This window comes from Mixophyes fleayi, chromosome 4, assembly GCF_038048845.1.
Source record: "Mixophyes fleayi isolate aMixFle1 chromosome 4, aMixFle1.hap1, whole genome shotgun sequence".
Lineage (NCBI taxonomy): Eukaryota > Metazoa > Chordata > Amphibia > Anura > Limnodynastidae > Mixophyes > Mixophyes fleayi.
In genome coordinates this window covers 95,900,971-95,920,989 of record NC_134405.1, presented here as the reverse complement: position 1 = coordinate 95,920,989, position 20,019 = coordinate 95,900,971, and the positions used below count along the sequence as shown (strand labels likewise).

General features: G+C 41.7%; 1 protein-coding gene and 7 non-coding genes across 10 annotated transcripts in view; 1 reads left to right on the top strand and 7 right to left on the bottom strand.

Moving 5' to 3' along the window:
- Nucleotides 1-15: 15 nt before the first annotated feature.
- TRNAR-ACG (transfer RNA arginine (anticodon ACG)) lies at nt 16-88 on the bottom strand. The gene has a single exon. It is a non-coding gene; the product is annotated as a tRNA-Arg (tRNA).
- Nucleotides 89-448: 360 nt separating this feature from the next.
- Nucleotides 449-521, bottom strand: TRNAR-ACG (transfer RNA arginine (anticodon ACG)). The gene has a single exon. It is a non-coding gene; the product is annotated as a tRNA-Arg (tRNA).
- Nucleotides 522-1,230: 709 nt separating this feature from the next.
- On the bottom strand, nt 1,231-1,303 carry TRNAR-ACG (transfer RNA arginine (anticodon ACG)). The gene has a single exon. It is a non-coding gene; the product is annotated as a tRNA-Arg (tRNA).
- Nucleotides 1,304-4,865: 3,562 nt separating this feature from the next.
- Nucleotides 4,866-4,938, bottom strand: TRNAR-ACG (transfer RNA arginine (anticodon ACG)). The gene has a single exon. It is a non-coding gene; the product is annotated as a tRNA-Arg (tRNA).
- Nucleotides 4,939-8,016: 3,078 nt separating this feature from the next.
- Nucleotides 8,017-8,089, bottom strand: TRNAR-ACG (transfer RNA arginine (anticodon ACG)). The gene has a single exon. It is a non-coding gene; the product is annotated as a tRNA-Arg (tRNA).
- Nucleotides 8,090-8,785: 696 nt separating this feature from the next.
- TRNAR-ACG (transfer RNA arginine (anticodon ACG)) lies at nt 8,786-8,858 on the bottom strand. The gene has a single exon. It is a non-coding gene; the product is annotated as a tRNA-Arg (tRNA).
- Nucleotides 8,859-9,110: 252 nt separating this feature from the next.
- On the bottom strand, nt 9,111-9,183 carry TRNAR-ACG (transfer RNA arginine (anticodon ACG)). Its single transcript has one exon. It is a non-coding gene; the product is annotated as a tRNA-Arg (tRNA).
- An 80-nt stretch (nt 9,184-9,263) lies between these two features.
- Nucleotides 9,264-20,019, top strand: part of FANCI (FA complementation group I) — a 61,103-nt gene continuing 50,347 nt past the window's right edge. Inside the window, exons 1-8 of one of the 3 annotated variants that reach the window (XM_075207772.1) lie at nt 9,264-9,523; nt 10,836-10,937; nt 12,184-12,256; nt 12,449-12,579; nt 13,126-13,279; nt 18,052-18,109; nt 18,639-18,680; nt 19,637-19,760. In XM_075207772.1, coding sequence (XP_075063873.1) covers nt 10,854-10,937; nt 12,184-12,256; nt 12,449-12,579; nt 13,126-13,279; nt 18,052-18,109; nt 18,639-18,680; nt 19,637-19,760 — 666 coding nt within the window. In that variant the 5' untranslated portion in view covers nt 9,264-9,523; nt 10,836-10,853. Of the gene's footprint in view, nt 9,535-10,835; nt 10,938-12,183; nt 12,257-12,448; nt 12,580-13,125; nt 13,280-18,051; nt 18,110-18,638; nt 18,681-19,636; nt 19,761-20,019 lie in introns of those variants that run through there. The other 2 variants (XM_075207773.1, XM_075207774.1) reach the window with 2 other exon arrangements.

Below are 20,019 nucleotides of genomic sequence, written 5' to 3'. Positions count from 1 at the left end.
ATAAAATAAAAATTTCGAGCCAGCCAGGAGTCGAACCTGGAATCTTCTGATCCGTAGTCAGACGCGTTATCCATTGCGCCACTGGCCCCACTGTGGGTAAAATTTTTGTTCAGAATTGTGGTCCCTACTTCCACACACAATAGATTTAGATTTTTTTATAATTATAAACTATAAAAATATATTATGTATTTATGTGTATGCTAAACATTGCAATGTCTGAGCTTCAAAGACCAGTTAACTTTTTTATACTTGTCAAAAAAAGGAGGTTGCAGGCTTGCACCTAAGACAGTACAATGTACTCAACAAACTTCCTGAGCTAGTGTAATGGACTTAATAAATGGATGTTGTGAATAAATAAACATGCTGGCATTTTGTATTGTGTAGTCCAAGAATAAAGAGAGCAATGAACAATACAACTGAAACATCTAGAACAGGTAAAAGTTATAGTCGAGCCAGCCAGGAGTCGAACCTGGAATCTTCTGATCCGTAGTCAGACGCGTTATCCATTGCGCCACTGGCCCTATTATGTGTTTATTGTTAATAACAGTGGCAGTGAAAAACACACATTTTTTTGCTAGGAATAGCTCTCCTCACCCTGTGATTAATAGAGCCCTTAATGTGTTAACTAATGTTAAAATATGTCTCTTCCTTCAGATAACTATTTCAGCCGAGGTGATTGCAGTTAGAAAACAAGTGTGAAAGCAGAAGTGGAGTATTATCTACAAAAATACTATGTATAAAATAAACTACTTGGCTCCATTTGAGGCCTGGGTCCCGGGACTTTGTATAGGCCCACCCACCTCTCTCGGTGCCACTGAGGGTGATAGTCTCTCAGTAGATGACAGCCACTTCTTCACTGGCAATTGCTACTAGATCCTTAGGGCCTGATTTAGAACTGGAAACAACTGAATTTTTGCAACAGAATTATGCATTTCACACAATAGTAGTCACACTGCGCAAAACTTGTGGCAGCATTTTCAGCCGTATATAACAGATACTTGGGGACCATACATATAAAGATGTGGATTAGGAGCATTTTATGTGGCGTGCACTAAAACATAGTAACACAATACTTCACAATGTATTAATATACCATTCAGATTTATTCTTTATATTCAATCCATATATAGATGTCAGATTAAAAGGAATTTTCACACCTGCTAGCTTCCTACTCACAGTTGTATGTTTACCACTTTTAAAATGAATGGAAAAGTAAGAATAAAAAGAATTCGAGCCAGCCAGGAGTCGAACCTAGAATCTTCTGATCCGTAGTCAGACGTGTTATCCATTGCGCCACTGGCCCTACTATGCTAAAATCAGGACCCTTGGGATGTGTGCTCATATCTCAGCTTAATACCACAAACGTCTTTAATGCTTGGATTTCCCAACTATTAGCGAAAAAAAATTGCTCACTTCATCATTTCATACACTTTGATAGCTGGGTTAGTTACTTCACAAACATAATACACTTTCATAAAATTCAATAAATAGCACATGGGAAAAAAACACTTATTCACTTTATTGGTTTAACAATGGCCTAAAACTAGATCACCTTGGCTAGTATAATCATAAGCATTTTATGGTGAATGTATCTTTAGATACCTGCAGCTCGGCATAGTGTGTTAGTATGGGGCCACAACAAAATACATTTACGACATTTTTTAAGTGTATCATGATGCAGCTGCAACCTCAATGATGGTGACTGGCGGTTTGATGTTTATTAAAAAATACATATATAAATAAACCACCGTAGTACCTGCCCCATATGTAAACTAAGCACCAGTGTTCATAGCCTGACCTAGTTCTCCTAATGTAGGGTGACAAACCCTATGGGGACTCCCATAAAAGTCACAACCAGCACTAGACAATGACAAGCTGAGCTGGTCACAATATAACAGGGAAACCAGCAGCATTGGGGTACCCCTGTCATAGTTGGAGAAAGCCCCAGCCTGCTCAGCATGGTCTGGGCAAAGTTCTGACCAGGGGAGGGCTGGCAGACTTTAGCCTGGGGGGGCAAGCACACAGAACTCGTAAGTAGCCATAAGTAGCAGCCCGTCCTTAAAGGGAGGTTTTTGGTACAATATATATTTATCTATATAAAACTAGGCTATTTTAATGTTGCTTAATCCATATATATATTTTTATGCCCAGGCCCAGAGCCTGGGCTTAATTAAGGCTCTGGGGGCTCAGTGCACTTTAGACAGGGTAACCCCCTATGATGTAGCATAGCTACCCTTTTAGACAAATACACAGGCAATACTGTGTGCACGCACTACTGTTAGGTGCACACAGTTCTGCCTTCATGAGCAGTACACGGTGAAGCGGGACATACCCAGTGGTGGATCCAGGGGGGGGGGAGGCGATTGGGGCAATCGCGCCCCCCCCCACCCCCCTTAGCAGGGGCTTGCTGCCGGCGGCTGCTTTCACAACTTAGAATATTCTGCTTATTGGTTTTGGCACTACTCACCAAAGAGGCGCGGAGTCTAACGTGTCCCAGGTCTTCACCAGGAACCCCTTAAGGAAGTATGGTCTTAGCTGCAGGAGACACGCAGGTCGCGGCCCTCAGAGGGAGCAACCAGAAGCGGTAGGATGGAAGCGGTGTCAGGCAAGCTGGATCAGAACCGAGAAATCAGGCTATGCCACAGGGAGAATCCAAAATCGTAGTCCGGGATAGCCGGGTCCAAGGTCAGAAGCGCAGGAGAGAATAGTCAGTAAGCCGGGTCCAGTACACAGGGAGAACAGAAGAAGAATGGTCAGGAACAATCCGGGTAATTCACAGAGGAACAAGAACTGCACAAGAACACTGGAGCTAGGGTGGACCTAATACTCTGGCACTCTCCTAGTGCCAGAGTGAACTTTAAATACCTGCACTAATCAGCGGCTGAACACCACCGCCAGAACTACTGGGGAGCGTTCCGTTGACGGAACGCGTAACCGCAGACCCGGAAGTGTGCTCGGTTGCCTAGCAACCGAGCGCTCAAAGGCAGTAGCAGGCGTCCGTCCCTGTGCAACGGACACAGCACTGGGACGGCGCCTGACAGCTGCACAGTATGTGCAGGTCCGCTCGGCAGTGACAGGCAGGGACAATGTGCTGCCCGCCCCCTCTGATTGTGTTTAAAACACAATCAGAGCGGGCGGGCAGCACACTGTCCCTGACTGTCACTGCCGAACGGACCTAATTCGCCCCTCCTAAATCGCCCCGGTATAACAATTTCCAAGATCCGCCCCTGGACATACCTCCTAACTGTCCTAAGCGAAACAGTCACCCAAATTCGGGATTGTCCCATCAGACTCAGGACAGTTGGCAGACTGTCCTGCTCTCTCCTACCTGTTCTTGTTACTTTCACTACTTGGGGCTTCTTTTAGCTCATTTGCTGGTTGTCTGGATCCTGGAATATTGGAGGCCCTATTTGGATAAAAAATGGGTACATAAAATTTAGAAAACTCCAACGAGTCCCAGTGTTAATCAATAGAACCAACGTTTTATAATTAGGCCTCCCATCAGCCACAACATTAAAATAATAATATTCACATTTGTTAAATAGATCTCTTTCCCTCCAACCAACCATGACATTAGATAGCAAACACATTTAATATATAAACCTATTTCCCTCCCTTCAAACAGCCCCAGCAATAATTTAAATAGCATTTACGTTTAACAAATATAACCATTTCCTACAACAATCCCAGGCATTAAATAATTCATAATTACATTTAATAAATAGACATCATTCTCCCCAAACAGCCCCACAATCAATTAATAGCTCACCACCCCAGCATTAAATTAAAGGTCCAATTCCTCAATCTTAAATTCATAGGACCCACTATTTAATTAAATAGCCCCACCATCACCTCACAAATAAAATAGCACCCAATAATTAGCCCCCACCTGCACTCTCACACACACACATACATTCATATACTGGTCACCTAACATACATACATTAATTTATTATAATGACACAAACACACTGAAATTAAATTCATAGCACTCTCATTTTATAATTAGGCTTCTCACCAAATTATGTCCATATTAAAAAATAAAAAAAAAAGCACCCAAACCACTCCAACATTAAATTAATCGTTCCTAGCTTAAATCAATAGGCACCACCATCACCACACCATTAAATAGTTCCACCACACTCATCCCACTACTAAATGAATAGTCCTCACTAATAAATTAATAGCGCCTACCCCCATTAAATAAATAGCGCCCACTCTCACCACCTAGAAATGCACTCTTCCATGTAACGTGCACCAGACAAGATCAAAAATAGTCCCCCTGCAAGCTGTGGCCTGGTTTAAGCCACCTCTGAGGATATAGAAAAATAATCACAGCAGACACAAACATTTTCCTGTGCAAACTCTATGCATACTGCATAAAATTGGGTTGAAGCACACAAAAATAGGGATGTGTCATCATTTGCAATTTTGCACTCTCTTATCGTGATACGATCATTGCAATACAGTGGATTACATATCTCCCACATTTACCAAAAAATATTGCCGAGGCAGCTGAGACAGTGGCTTGGAGCTGTAATAGTAATATACCTTTTTTTCTAAGCCAGTCTCCATTGTTCTGTATATACTGAATGCAATAATAATTAAACATTAATTAAATAGTTCTGCTTTAAAAATAAAACACATCAAGATGTGCATTAGGAACATTTTATGTGGTGTACACTAAAACATAGCAACACAATACCTCACAATGTATTAATAAACCATTCAGATTTATTCTTTCTATTTAATCCATATATCCATATATGTCCGATTAAAATCAATATCACCCCTGCTACTTTTCTACTCACAGCTGCATGTTTACCACTTTTAAAATAAATGGAAAAATAAGAATAAAATGAATTCGAGCCAGCCAGGAGTCGAACCTAGAATCTTCTGATCCGTAGTCAGACGCGTTATCCATTGCGCCACTGGCCCTACTATGGGTTAAATTATCTGTGCATAATAGTGGTTTCATATTATCCGCAATAACTTAGTATAACTTAGTATAACTTTTATTTTTTTTTTACAATTTTAAACTGTAAATGTATTTATGTAAATGTATTTGTTTACATTTAGAGCCGTTACTTAAAATTTTATCGCCTGGGACGAGAAAGAAAAATGCTGCCCCCCCCACCATCAATCTTAACCATATAAACCCAAAATATTCATGAGCCCCTTCAGACTTGTGCCCTGATGTACAATGTACTATGTATTTATGTGCATATAAAACATGATGTGTGAGCCTGAAAAACTAGTTAACTTTTTCATACTGGTAAAAAAAAAAGAGGCTACCTGCTTGCCAGGGCCTGATTAAGGGTTCCAGCCACCCCAGGCTAACACACCCCTTGACACCCCCCCCCCTTCCCGCACCGCCCCCCCCAACCAATACCTATATTTCTATATTTATACACAGTCTTCAAAGTGGAAGCTTAGAACAGTTTTACAATTAAGGCAGTAGAAGTGGAGGTATGGAATTACACAGTCTACCAGCCCACTTCACGTGTACGTGTACGTGTACGTGTACGTGTGTGTGTGTGTATATACATACATACATGTGTATATGTATACATATGCACAAAATTGTAAAATATTAATACATAAAAACACATAGTCCTGATTCATTAAGGAAAGGAAATCCCCCAAAAATTGTAACTTTGCACGTGGGCAAGACCATGTTGCATTGGAGGGGGATGTAAATTAAAATGTGGGGAAAGGTTTATAGTTAGGGTAGGCCATGTTCTAGATCAACTTTAAATTGCAGTGTAAACATAAAGCTAACAAGTATTTGTGTGCTACATGAAAAAACAGCCAGTATTTAACTTGTGTGCAAAATAATAAACTAATATGCATCCCTTGCATTGTGACATGGTTTTGTCCAGGTGAAAACTTACTTATTTTTTTAATTACTTACATTCATGAAGCAGGCCCACATTAGTTTGAAAACACATTAAAATGTCACTAAAGTAAAAATACACATTCAAAGTTAAGACAGATTGCACTGTTCTCTCTTACCTGATCTTGCAGTGTAGACTACCTGATGTTCTCTCTTACTGGATCTTGCAGTGTAGACTACCTGATGTTCTCTCTTACCTGATCTTGCAGCGTAGACTACCTGATGTTCTCTCTTACCTGATCTTGCAGTGTAGACTACCTGATGTTCTCTCTTACTGGATCTTGCAGTGTAGACTACCTGATGTTCTCTCTTGCTGGATCTTGCAGTGTAGACTACCTGATGTTCTCTCTTACCTGATCTTGCAGTGTAGACTACCTGATGTTCTCTCTTACTGGATCTTGCAGTGTAGACTACCTGATGTTCTCTCTTACCTGATCTTGCAGTGTAGACTACCTGATGTTCTCTCTTACTGGATCTTGCAGTGTAGACTACCTGATGTTCTCTCTTACCTGATCTTGCAGCGTAGACTACCTGATGTTCTCTCTTACCTGATCTTGCAGAGTAGACTACCTGATGTTCTCTCTTACTGGATCTTGCAGTGTAGACTACCTGATGTTCTCTCTTGCTGGATCTTGCAGTGTAGACTACCTGATTTTCTCTCTTGCTTGTTCGTGAAGCGTTGTTGTCAGTTGGCTTCTGGAACATTGGGGTCCTGTATTGAAAATGTGCAAAAATGCAAAATGTTAACAAACCCTGAATGATTTAAACACAACACTCCATTATGACCAAATAAAACAACCCCTTACTACAGGCATATATAGATAATAAAAGATATGAAAATTATTTATAATAATATACTAACATCTACCAACCCATGACAGTCAGTTAATTAGCCCCCCCAGCCCTTAGCCAATTTATAATTTTTATGCCCCCTGCAGCTTATTTACCCCCCCACCCCCCGAATCATGATCTCACCTCTGGCCCCCATATAGAGAAAAATATTTATCCCCCTCCCCCGCCCCCAAGTCATGATATGTGCCACTCCCCCCCACCAGTCATGATCTGTGCCTGAGCCCTTCCCCAGTAATTATTTGTGCCTGAGGGCCCTCCCTGAATTTTTGGTGCCCGAGGACCCCCCTGAATTTTTGGTGCCTGAGGGTCCCCCCCCCATGAATTGTTGGTGCCTGAGGGTCCCCCCCCATGAATTGTTGGTGCCTGAGGGTCCCCCTCGTGAATTTTTGGTGTCTGAGGGTCCCCCCATGAATTGTTGGTGCCTGAGGGTCCCCCCCATGAATTTTTGGACCCCTAAGTTTCCCCCACCATGAATTTTTGATGCCTGAGGGTCCCCCCTGCATGAATTTTTGGTGCCTGAGGGTCCCCCCCCCCATGAATTTTTGGTGCCTGAGGGTCCCCCCCATGAATTTTTGGTGCCTGAGGTTCCCCCCTCCATGAATTTTTGGTGCCTGAGGTTCCCCCCCCCCCATGAATTTCTGGTGCCTAAGGTTCCCCTCCCCCTGGGTTATTATCACTCCATGGGCAGCCCACAGTGCAGTTTACTTTTTTTACTTACCTGCCGAGAAATCTTCTGTGCGCTCCGGCGTCCAGCAGTGACTGTTTCTTCAGTGCAGGCGCGCTCTGTCTGCTTAGTGTGGTCTCGTGAGATGTTAACATCTCACGTGACCACACTGAACAGCGCACCGCGGCCGCAGTGACGGCAGATGACAGCCCCTTTCAGCATACTATAGCCTGAGTATGGAGTCATAGGCGGACTCCATACACCACAGGCGGACCCCGTAAGGAAACATTTTCGCGGGCGGGCGGGCTGGGGTTGAAAAAAAAAAAAAGAAAAAAAAAAAAATCTTTCAAAAAAAAGAAATAAAAAAAAGAAAAAATCTTTCTATTACCCAGCGGCTGCTGCGCCCCCCCCCCCGACCCGGCGCCCCAGGCTGCAGCCTTTTGGCTGATCAGGCCCTGCTGCTTGATATTATAATGTGCTTAAGAGATATGTGTTGTGCTTACTAAACGAATAAACAGAGTGAAGTTTTGTATTGTGTGATTCTAGAATATTGAGAACTTTGAACAATACAACTGAAACATTTAGAACAGATAAAAGTTACAGCCGAGCCAGCCAGGAGTCGAACCTAGAATCTTCTGATCCGTAGTCAGACGCGTTATCCATTGCGCCACTGGCCCTGCGTGAGCTCCTGTTGGTAGTAATGCAGAGTGTTTTATGGAGGAACTGTAAATTACACTCTTTACACATCTAATCTTATATAAATAAGTATTTTATGTGCAATAAACTTTTATAACGTTTTAAGCTGTCTATCTCTGACTGCATATCATTTACTAGGAGTATAGTTTCAGTGGCATATTTGTTGCGTTACTGCTGACACTAGTATGATAAAGGAGTGTTAGAGAATTGCACTCTTTACAAACCCAGCACTATATAAATAGGTATTTCGAGTGCTACAGACATTTTTACTGCAGTTGTCTCGGACTGCATATCATGTTCCACAAGTACAGGGATGTTTATATTAATACTAGCAATAGTAAACACAACGAGCAGATTTGCACTCTCTGCACAAATACAGGTCCATATTATTCCCTGTGCTACAGACTTTTATACTGAAGCTGCAATGTGACATATTATTTACAAGTACAGTCATATTATTTGCGTTATTGTTAATATTGGGACTGCAAAGTAATATTTATACTATGAATAGTAAGTCAAATTCATGAACAACAAATGAAGCAACACTGTAAAATCTAAATAAACATACCATATAAGTTCGGAATCAATGTGACGTGCTGATATAATTCTCTAAGTGGACCCCGACAGACAGAGAAACCCTTTAGCATATTTTACAAGCAACTTCTCAAAAAACACAACGAGCCAGCCAGGAGTCGAACCTAGAATCTTCTGATCCGTAGTCAGACGCGTTATCCATTGCGCCACTGGCCCGCTTGCATTACTATGCTGAAAACGATATTTTGTTATACTACAGTACTTTTCACAGGTAGCACAGAACTCAGTACAGTCACTGAATTTGTGAAGTTATCAAGGACCATAAACTCTCAAAAATCTATCAGTTTCCATCTTACATTTACATTGATCTCTCTCCTAATGGTTTCCTTAGTTTCTGAATAATGTTAAGTTGTCAGGTAATTCATTTATAAACCAAATAGAAATAAAACAAACAAACAAAAAATACAACGAGCCAGCCAGGAGTCGAACCTAGAATCTTCTGATCCGTAGTCAGACGCGTTATCCATTGCGCCACTGGCCCGTGTATTGAGGGGCTTCAACTTCTGTGTATAACTCTCTATCCTGATTACATTTTACATGCTTATGATCGGTATATTTTTAGGGCACACGTATCTTCCTCCATTACCGCACGGGCATGTGAGGAGTGCACTGTATGTCACATATAGATAAATGTATGGCCGTAGGCTTTAATGAACAGCCCGCTGTCAGGACGTCACAGCGAGGAATGACCAATTCCTAGTGATGGCGGAAGTGACGCCGGGCGCGGGAGATTTGGAACCCGCGGCTAGTTATCTGGGACCGGCTCACCGAGAGGACTGGTCGGAGGACACCCGGAGCTGCGCCCTGTCTCCAGACTGCGGGTGAGCTCCGTGTACGCAGTGATCACCCAATTAGTATGGCTGTCATTATTCTCCGTGCCTGCTGGTTTATTAAATTGTATTCGCTTGTCTTGCCTATTGACCTTATTGCACTGATGTGACATTTATGCAGTGCTAGTGTACAGGTGCATTTGTGAAAGAAAGTCCATTAACATATAAGACTATAGGAAACGATGGGTGTTTACAGGAAACATTTCAGGGGGGAGGGTATGATCTCATGTGTGCCCCATGCAAAGCATTGGCATGCAGGTGTAGAGGGTATAGTCAAACCATGGAGGGGTTGTGCCTAACTGGCAAGGGATATGTTTAGTGCTTTAGAAGATCGCCACTACCACAGTATGGAGCCTATTTAACATGGTTTGCAATTTTGCCCTGTTTAGTATCTTCTGTCATCGCAGCGAAGACAGGTGACTCAACCGTGCAATTTATCATTAGTCATGTCGGAACAACGCATCCGATAAGAGGCTGTCCAGGCGATGACTATGTTGTAATGAAATCTCTGGATTCTCACCTAGACTCCTTACTGCACATGCAACCCTCTCCCCATAGGATTGAATGGCTAACGCCATCTTTGGTGAACGCCGTTTCCAAATGGTAAATAGGCCTCTAAACTCAATAGTAACACTGCGCACATCACTGCTTGGTTGCATCACTCCCAGGTCATGTCACCCTGCATAGATTCTGCAACAGGTCATGTCTCATTCTCCTTACATTAATTCTCTCTTGGATTTGACACATATCTACCAACTGATCATCTGGCCTTTTGGGAGGACAGTTATGAGGTTTATTTGTGTTATCTGAACAGAAATACTACTGTAGTATTTCTGTCCCGGGATCCTGGGACTCACTGTATTCGCCCTACCCCAGTATTACTACACATTATTGTTGCTGTAATCCCAAGGTGGGCAAGTTACTCCTTACACCACATAGATGCCCATGTTGAACAGCCTACATTATATAGCAACATTATTGTTAATCCACCAAAAACTCATTTGAGCTGTGTTTTATTTAGTGTTGCGAAATGGACACAGGGTAACATTGCTTGTACTGTATTACACAGTGCTGCCTCTTTAAAACAGCACACTCATCCCTAGGTATACTGCAGGAAAATACATATTTAGTAATTACATCACATTATCCTCTTTATTAAACCATCCTTAGTGTAACACCAGTTCTGACCTATGTTTTAAGTTGCCTCTATAAAGAGGTAACACTTTAATTATACTACATTTGAGTCATCTGTTCCTATTACGAGTATTATTAGTACAAGCACTAATGTAATATTTATTTTCAGGGTGTCTTGTGTAATACCATGGACCAGAAAATCTTGTCTTTAGTTGCTGAAAAGAAAACTGATGAACTTCAACAATATCTTAAGACTATCCAAGATGCAGAGGTGAAGAGCGGTTCCATAGTCAGCAGCTATGGTTCTTTTTTTCATGATGTTAAAATATTGCCATGAACACAGCCATATTAATAAAAAAAAATAGGAGTGCTTAAAAAAATATATAAAACATTGACTGAAACAGCATAATGTGAAATAAAACAAGTTTTCATATAATCAGTACATATTTTTAGATATTTCCAAATGTAAACATAGCATATTTACTGCCATATGCTGAGTCAGAGGCAAAAAAACCCCCTCTAGAACACAGTAGGTACAATATTTCTTCTCGTGTATGAATGGAAGTAGTAAAAAATGAATTATAAAATACACCCACTAAATCGTTTAATAACCAATCAGAAGCTGTTATCTATTGATGACGATCATCATCAGCATGTTTTTCCTCCAGCTCTCCCACACCTAAGTGATATAGCTATTGACAGGTGTATCTACGTCTCCATGCGGTTATGCCATTACTGTACTCGGCCTGTGTTTGCACACCCCCTCCCTCCCCAGTTCTGCCTCTGCAACTGTAAGGAGGTGCAAGTACCGAATTTGCATATATATGTAGGCACACACTTTTTTTGTGAACATGTGCTGCACAAATGTATGTGTTTTCAGCTTTAGCGAAAGGGAGAATGTGCAATGGTCCGCTAGAAACAGGAAGGAACATTCATGACAGTGTCTTTAATGAAGAAACTGGAATTATATTTATGTCATATGAAGATAACAGACAGTTTAATCTGCACAGGTGTATTCAGAACATAAATACAGTATTATTTTTACAGACGATTATTAGTGCTGCTCAAGAATGAGCTATTTTGTTTGGTGCAGGCAGAGGCAGCATTTGTATTTCAAATGTAAAAAAAAAAATGCTGTTCGGTAAAGTTGTTGCAAATCACTGCAAAATTGTGATAGGAAACTTTCACTTCAGAAGTAGACTTGCAGCACTTTTATAACAGCCTTTTTTAGTGTTCTTCATTTTTTCCACACATTTTTAAAAGACCTAGGGATATATTTACTAAACTGCGGGTTTGAAAAAGTGGAGATGTTGCTTATAGCAACCAATCAGATTCTAGCTTTCATTTATTTAGTATTTTCTACAACATGACAGCTAGAATCTGATTGGTTGCAATAGGCAACATCTCCACTTTTTGAAACCCGCAGTTTAGTGAATCTAGCCCTTAATAATCCAAAGGACCTGATACAATTTACCTACAAGCTTATTGTTTAATGGTCTCTCTGTCTCTTGTTTCAGATAGTAAAGCTCATCAGTAAACATGCAGTTAGTGGGAAGGAGCCTGGGGCATTATTGCGTGGTATTTTTAAAGGTAAATGTATTTGCATAATATAAACTTTATATGTTTATTGATGACATTACACAAAGTCTTCATATAGAAAGTAATTTAGATTTGTGTAATGTTTGCTACTCTTTAAAATATTACCCCTACTACATCATTTTTACCCTGTTTACTGTATCATTGTGACCTCCACATATTTTTAAGTTAGTTTTTCCTGGGCAGGGTCTCCATGTTCTGAGGATGTAGCAGTTCGCCGGAGGGTTGCTGCCTATACACGCTGTATAGAGCTTGTGGAGTCTGGAGATTTGCAGAGAGAAGTGGCTGCTGAAATCGTGGGGCTGTTAATGCTGGAGGTAACGCTTTTGGCTGTTGCATGTTTCTTGTTCCTGTTGTTGGAGAACCTTGTTCTTTCCTCTCTCGTGTTACTGTACTCATAGTTCTTTCGTTGGGGCTTTGTTAGAAAAATATTGAAGTCCCAGCAGCCTATGTGGGGTAGAGAGGGGGAGGAGCTTGAACGTTTAGACTGATTTAAAGTACCCAAGCTCCTGTTCTGCACCTCTTTACCCAGTGTTTCCAGTGTTCCCCATTAGGCTCACAGAAAAGGATATAACCTAAAAATCAGGAAATATGAATTCAAGGTGGCCAATGTGCTTTAATACCAACATGAGATTATCCTCTAAGGGCTAGATTTACTAAGCTGTGGGTTTGAAAAAGTGGGGATGTTGCCTATAGCAACCAATCAGATTCTAGCTTTCATTTATTTAGTGCTTTCTACAAAATGACAGCTAGAATCTAATTTGTTGGTATAGGCAACATCCCCACTTTTTCCAACCCGCAGCTTAGTAAATCTAGCCATAAGAGTTGTTACAGTCACTATTAGGTTTCCTTTTTATTTTTAGGTTCATCAACTTCCAGGAGCCTCACTTCTTGATCTGGCTAATTTGTATGTTGATGCGGTGAAAGCTGGGAGCCTATCCAATGGGAAGTCCTTGGAACTGTTCCCCAATGTGCTGAAAGCACTGTCATCAAAGGAAACCCTAGTCTATGGCGACGGTAATAAAGTGCCTATCCTAACAACATGTGCTGTGGGTTTAAAAGTAGCTGTTGAAATGAGATCTCTTAAAAGAAAGCAACTTCAGCTTAGACTCTTGAGCAAAAGGCAGTCTGGAAAAAAGATAGTTTCAGATGGTTGGAAGATCAGCATTTTTGTGGCTTCAAACTGGTAGCCCATAATGCTACCTAGTTCTTGCCTGGGCTTGTAACTTGATGCCATTAGAGACTTTGGGCTAGATTTACTAAGCTGCGGGTTTGAAAAAGTGGGGATGTTGCCTATAGCAACCAATCAGATTCTAGCTTTCATTTGTTTAGTACCTTCTACAAGATGACAGCTACAATCTGATTGGTTGCTATAGGCAACATCCCCACTTTTTCAAACCCGCAGCTTAGTAAATCTAGCCCTTTGCCTTTTGCTATATAGAGATGCAGGTTTCTGCAATGCCTCATTGCTGTTACTTGCAATTCTGAAGTCAACTTTCTTAGGCCATCCAGCATAGCATCGGTGCAAGCACAGGACCTATTCCTAGTGATACAGGCATTACTGTGAGTGGATTTTAAACTTGTGAGATATTTCCTATAGGCCTTTTCCTCTGATTATTGTGTTTTTGCTGTTCTCACAAGAGCAGGTTGGGGTTTTGTAGTAAGGTGTGCTTCCACGCTTTTTGCCAGTGTAATTTACACTAGAACAACACACTGTGCTTATTTTAATTGCAACTCCTTGTTAATCTTAAGGAAAAATAGAACTCATTACTGTTTCTAAATCCAATTCATAAGAAGCTGAAAGCTACACTTCAAAGTAGAGGAAAATGCACCCTATTGTGAAGGTAATTATTGGCACTTGTACTGATAGAGTTAATGTAATCTGCATAATAGTGTGCATCACTGGTGGAATCTCTTCTCTTGTGAGTGTGTAACATAACCCTCTGAGGGGGGGATTCATCTGTTTTTGTCACTTCTGCCACCTTCAGATGTGTTAAGTTGCACAATGAATTGTTTGGTCCTTGTATGGTCACTAGGTGAAGATAAGCAGAGGGGTAGTAACTTGTTGTACTGTTGTGTCTGTTCAGCTGTACTATCTTTGTTGATTGCACACTCTATTGCAATAAATGAATAATGCTTAATTGATATCTGGACATACTATTTTTGTTTCACTATTCATGTGCTCCTCACAAGCTTTGCAGCCAGTCTTCTCAGGGTTACATGGTTCAGGGGTGTTTTACTCCGCGCTCTCTTCACCTTTTCCATTGTAGTAGGTAGCGGCAGTATATACATGTTCCCGTCACCAGAGACAGGCAGACAGAGGATGTTGTTCGGCCATGCTGATTGTGTTTAAAACACAATCGGAGCGGCCAGACAGGATTCCCTGACTGCCTTTCAGCCGATGGTAACATGTAAATAATGTGCAGCCACAGACAGTCCTGCCTTGCTGGGGGGGGGGGGAGGGTGATTGCCCCGATCCCCCCAACCCCCTTCATGGTTCCTCTCCTATACTAGGCTGAAAAACCACAGGAATTACTCCCACACTTATCTTCAAGCACAGCTTTAACATCATGCTTGGATTATTCCAAGATGCATACATTTCTTATTCACAGAAGGACATGGCTGCACTTCTCTCTCCCTAGCTAGTTGGATTGTAATGCAAATTGGACAGCTAATGTGAACATGGGTGTAATTGTTATGCATTAGCTTACTCATCTCAATGGAAAGATATTGCAGTCTCTGCTATCTCATAAATCTACCTTCCCTTCTTTGCCTGGAACCTTTGGGTCATTCCAAGCGCTCTCTGTCCTACTGTTGCAGTTTGTAAAAAAATAAAAAAATTCTCAGTCATCCATTGAAGGGACCGCGGATACCTTGGGGTATAGTATATGATCTAGGTGTGCAGGCACTTTATTATTGTCTGTAGTGCCTTCCCCCTCTATACCCCCCCATCCTATAAGGTCCACGGTTTAGTGCCCGGCAGTGCAGGGGGCATTTTTGGTAGAAGCTGCCTTTGGCACTGTTTTCTTTCATTTTACTTCTTCTTTTCTCTTATTTTGTCAAATAGACACTGAGCCACATCGGCGGCTCTCCAGCTGCGGTTTGAAGCAGACAGTGCAAATCACAGACAGCCCCTTGCTCGCAGCTCTGGAAGCTGGTCACTGCTGTCGTAGGCCGTGATCGGTGGTCTTGTGCAGTGGCTCCAGAAGACACCCAGAGGAGAGGCAGGCATTGACTATAACCCTCTGCCAGCACAGTGCTGGGAGAGGGAAGGGTAGAAAGATGTGGTGGACCCGAAGGTCTGAAAGATGTCTTTGTTAGAAGGGGCACTCTTTTTCCTGATGGTGCTGGGTCAGGTGGGGATTACGTAGATGTAAGCCCCCACTAGGCACTGAGTTGGTGGAAGGGACTATTGTTGTTGGAGGTCTTTCAGCACATCCTCCTTGGCAACCTCTCACTCATCGTGTGCAGCACCCAGAATAGCAGCCATCTTTGGTGCTCCAGCACTCTCCACCTTGCTGTGGTAGTAGGTCTGTCGGTTGGTTTTCTGAGTGGCTAGTTCCTCAGATTGACTGGGCTCTGGGGCTGTTTTGCAGGCCCTCTTCCTTTGTCTGATTGTATGCTGCTTTTGTCCTGTGGTTTGTTTTCCCCCTCTGCGTCTCATGTCAGATAGGGAGAGACCTCTGGGGCTTAGGCTGGGGTAACTTCTATGACAAAGTTTACCCGCGCTGGATGTAATTCCTAATTTCTTTCTGGACAGTCAGGTGCGGGTGCTTGGTGCGCAGCCTGCCAGTCTGAGCATCAGGTGCTGTGTGTGACAGGTGGTTCTGGTACCAATATGGCAGAGCCTGCCTGGGCTAGATCTCTAACCAAATCTATTGCTGAGCTTGCTTAGCTGGCCAGTACCTGGGAGGAAGATCCTTCCTAGATTTCCTCTGGCTCTACAAGGGGTTTGGCAGGTTCGATGTCTGAGGTGCCAGGCCAAGGTCCTGTGTGGCGGTCCTAGAGGAACCCGCTTGGGTCAATTTTGGCAACTACAGTTCAGGGCCTTGTTATAGTTTCTTCCTCATTAGAGAAAATATTGGATTCTGCCACACCTTCCACCTTGTGTAAGTGCAGGAGTATGGTGGCACCCCAACCTGGGAATGAGTCAGGTTCTGACTGTTCCTCCCTAAGAGAATGGTGAAGTCCTCGTAGAATCTGATATTGAGGATTCCTCCTTTTGAGTTGGATGTTTCTTCTGATGAGTGGGTGGATGTGCTGATATAGGTTGTGCTCCAGTTATTACACATTCACGCCATGATTTCTTTAAAGGTGGTTCTTCTTGTCCTGGGCCATCAAAAAAGGTTTTGGACTTTACTCAAACCTATTTTTGATTAAAAAATCATGCTGCTCAGTCAAGGGTTATTGCTTTACCAAGGTTCAGCTCGACTGTTTTTAAGAGTGGGGCTGCTGAAGCCAAGATCCTTCGAGCAAATAATTTTCTAATTGTGTGATGCAAACCATGTTTTGGGCCAGGAAGCCGGTTTCAGGCAGAAATGATCACAGTGTAGTGCAGTGTTGGCTAACCTGTTACACTTCAGGTGTTGTGAAACTACAAGTCCCAGCATGCTCTTCCAGCAATAAGCTGCTATATATTGGCAAATCATGCTGGGACTTGTAGTTTCACAACACCTGGAGTGTCACCGGTTATCCAACACTGGTGTAGTAAGTATTTCCTACATCTTCTTTTCATTTACCAAGATTACTTAAGTTCTTACAAGAGGGGTTGGGTGCCACTCTGCTCATTAGCTCTCAAGGTTCAGGTGTTGGCTCTCCATCTTTTTTTCAAAGAAGACTTTTAGCGGATGTTCAGACGTTTTTGCATGGTGTATTACGTGTTACATCCTTCTTATGTCCCTGTGGTTGCCCCGTGAGATATCAACCTGATATTGAATGCTCTACAGCATTCACCTTTTGAACCACTGGACCATGTAGATTTAAAGTTTCTGACGTGGAAAAGTGTCTTGCTTTTGGCAATTTCTATTGTTAGAAGAGTTTCAAAGCAGATTGCTTTGCCCTCTTCTAGTTTTCCATGAGAATAGGACGGTTCTTTGGACCAAACCTTCCTTCCAGCCTATGGTGGTTTCCAGATTCCACCTTAAACAGGACATGGTCATATTGGCTCCCTTGATTTTCTTGATTTTCCAGGGTAAATCTCCAGAGGAAGTGGGCTCTCTTCACACTCTGGATGTGGTCAGAGCCTTACAGACTTATGTGCACAGGACTGAGGTCCTTAATAATATGCATAAGAGGACTAGCCAGTCACTAAGGTGACAATAGCTACATGGATTATGACTGTAATCCATCAGGTTTATAGTGGGGCAGGGCAGCATGTTCCAGAGAGTCTATGGGCTCACACTACCAGGTCAGTGAGTGTGTCTTCAGAGAGCACAGCATAGAACCTCGGATGCAGCACCTGTGTGGGACAGGAACCTGGTCCTCTTTTACCACAGTTTAATGTGTTTGAATCCAGGGATGCTAGTTTTTGGAGGTAGATTCTTTGCACTATTTCTGAGTGTTACCACCCGCTTGGTAAACATAAACTGAGGATCTGAGTATAGTTGGGGAGGAACTACGGACAACTTTTAAGAAGTTTAAAGCATCTGCATGCCTGAATCCTACACTACACCCCTAGGTATACAAACTAATGTATGCTGATATTATGGTGTCATTGTAGACATCAAGGTGATTTTACTTAAAACCATAAAACATTTAATTTGACATACATGGCTTTTCTATCTTTTCAGGTGAAATAACTGGAGAGGAATGTAAGAAACAGATTATAAACAGCCTATGCTCTAGCAGGTATGCACATTTTTTTTTCAGATCTGTTTATTTAACCAGACTTTTTATGTAACAGTTTATTTATATTCCCCTTTTTGGATGAAATACATAAAAACTATAATAGTAACAGATTAGGGGACCATGAACAAGATATGGCTGCTGCAATGACAGTGACGATAAAGAACCTCAACTTAAGAGGCAGCAAATCACAGAGGAAAGTAGAACTTTTTCCCCTTTAGGATGTGATGTTGACTTCCCATGGCCGATTTAAATCATTTAGTAGTGTATTTAATAATCGCCCAATGGAAATTCTTGATTTTATCACTAATCACAGTGTTTTATGCAGTGTATTTTAGGGTCCTGCTGCTGTAATTTAAAGCGAACAAAAACAGTCAAAAATGAAAATACTGAACAGTTTATTTTGTGTGAAAATGAAATTAGAAGTACAGAGTAAAATTGCTTTATTGATTAGATGTTATTACAAGTTCAAGTTTAATTTTACACAGGGATGAAACCATTAAATTTTTATTTGCATGTCACTTTTTTTCAGATGGGATCCACAGTGTGTAATTTTCCTTACTTCAATGTTTCGGTAAGATTACCAATACAGTTCATCATCCTCCCTTTTATTGTATATTGATCAGCAGGCCCATCCACATACCATTGCACGTACATACAGAGAACTTTTCGGTGCATTGTGCTCTCACAACTACTTTATGTTAGCATGGTATATAATAGCTTTGGACAGCATATAGTTTTCAAGCACGGCATATAGTTATGTCAGGTATTAGGTAACAACACGCTTATCACGCAAGGAACACGTGGTCTATGGGCCCTCAGAAGTAAAGATGCTCACTGACCCCCGTGAACTGGTTTTGGTTTTGGATCTGGATTAGCTTCGTGTTTTGGTTTTGTATTTTTTTAGAAAAAATCCTAAAATATGCTAAAATCACATAATTTTGCTCTTTTTTTTTTTGTTCCTACATTATTATTATTAACCTCAATAACACTAACTTCAAGTCATTTGCAGTCAATTTTGACCACCTCACAGATCACAATATTATTTTCATACACTTTCGGACAAATACTGCAGCGACCTGGCTGGATGCTAAGCGAAAGTGCAATGGCACAAACACACAGCAGTTCCTAGCACATCTAGTACACATTGGTACACAGCAAGTGGCAGAAAAGAAAAATGGGGGTCCGCCGTCCCTCCCACCCACCGTTATGTTGGCTCATAAAAAGGAATCCAAAAATCGCGAGATCCGACAACGTCACAATGACGTTTTGCCTCGTTTTCAAATCCGAAAAAGCGCAAAGGTACTGAGCCGGCTCAGCTCTGTACTCGGATCTGATAAGTTCGGGTATATTCAGTTCTTGGGAAACCGAGCCTGAGCATCTCTACTCAGAAGTGTATACTTCTTAGCCGTGTCATTCCCTTTTAACTTCAATAGGGAAACCTTTTTCTTGGAGAAAGGACATAGCGTATAACTGTTTTAGCTCATCCCTTAATCTCCTTTCATGCTTCTTCAAATCTCTACCTTTCAGGGATGTTTTACTAAGTACAGAAGAACTACAGTTTGTAGTGGAAAAAGTTTTAAGACTGCTTTCTAAGGTAGACCTACAAGAAATGCCCCCACTGGTTTACCAACTGCTGCTCCTTTCTGCTAAGGTACGGTCACACTGTGTAGGAATTACAAATATAAATATGTGTATATGTATGTGTGTATATATATATTATAATATAATATATTCATTTCTGTCTCACGCAACACAGGGCTGTGGGGTTATACTAGCGCAGACCTCACCCGTAGATGGACACTAGAGGGCAGTCTTCCTCGTGTCATGTCCTTTCCCCTCTTTTACTGTTTAGTGTTTATGTCCTCCCTTTATTACTTATATATACATTATGTGTATTTTTATGTTGTATT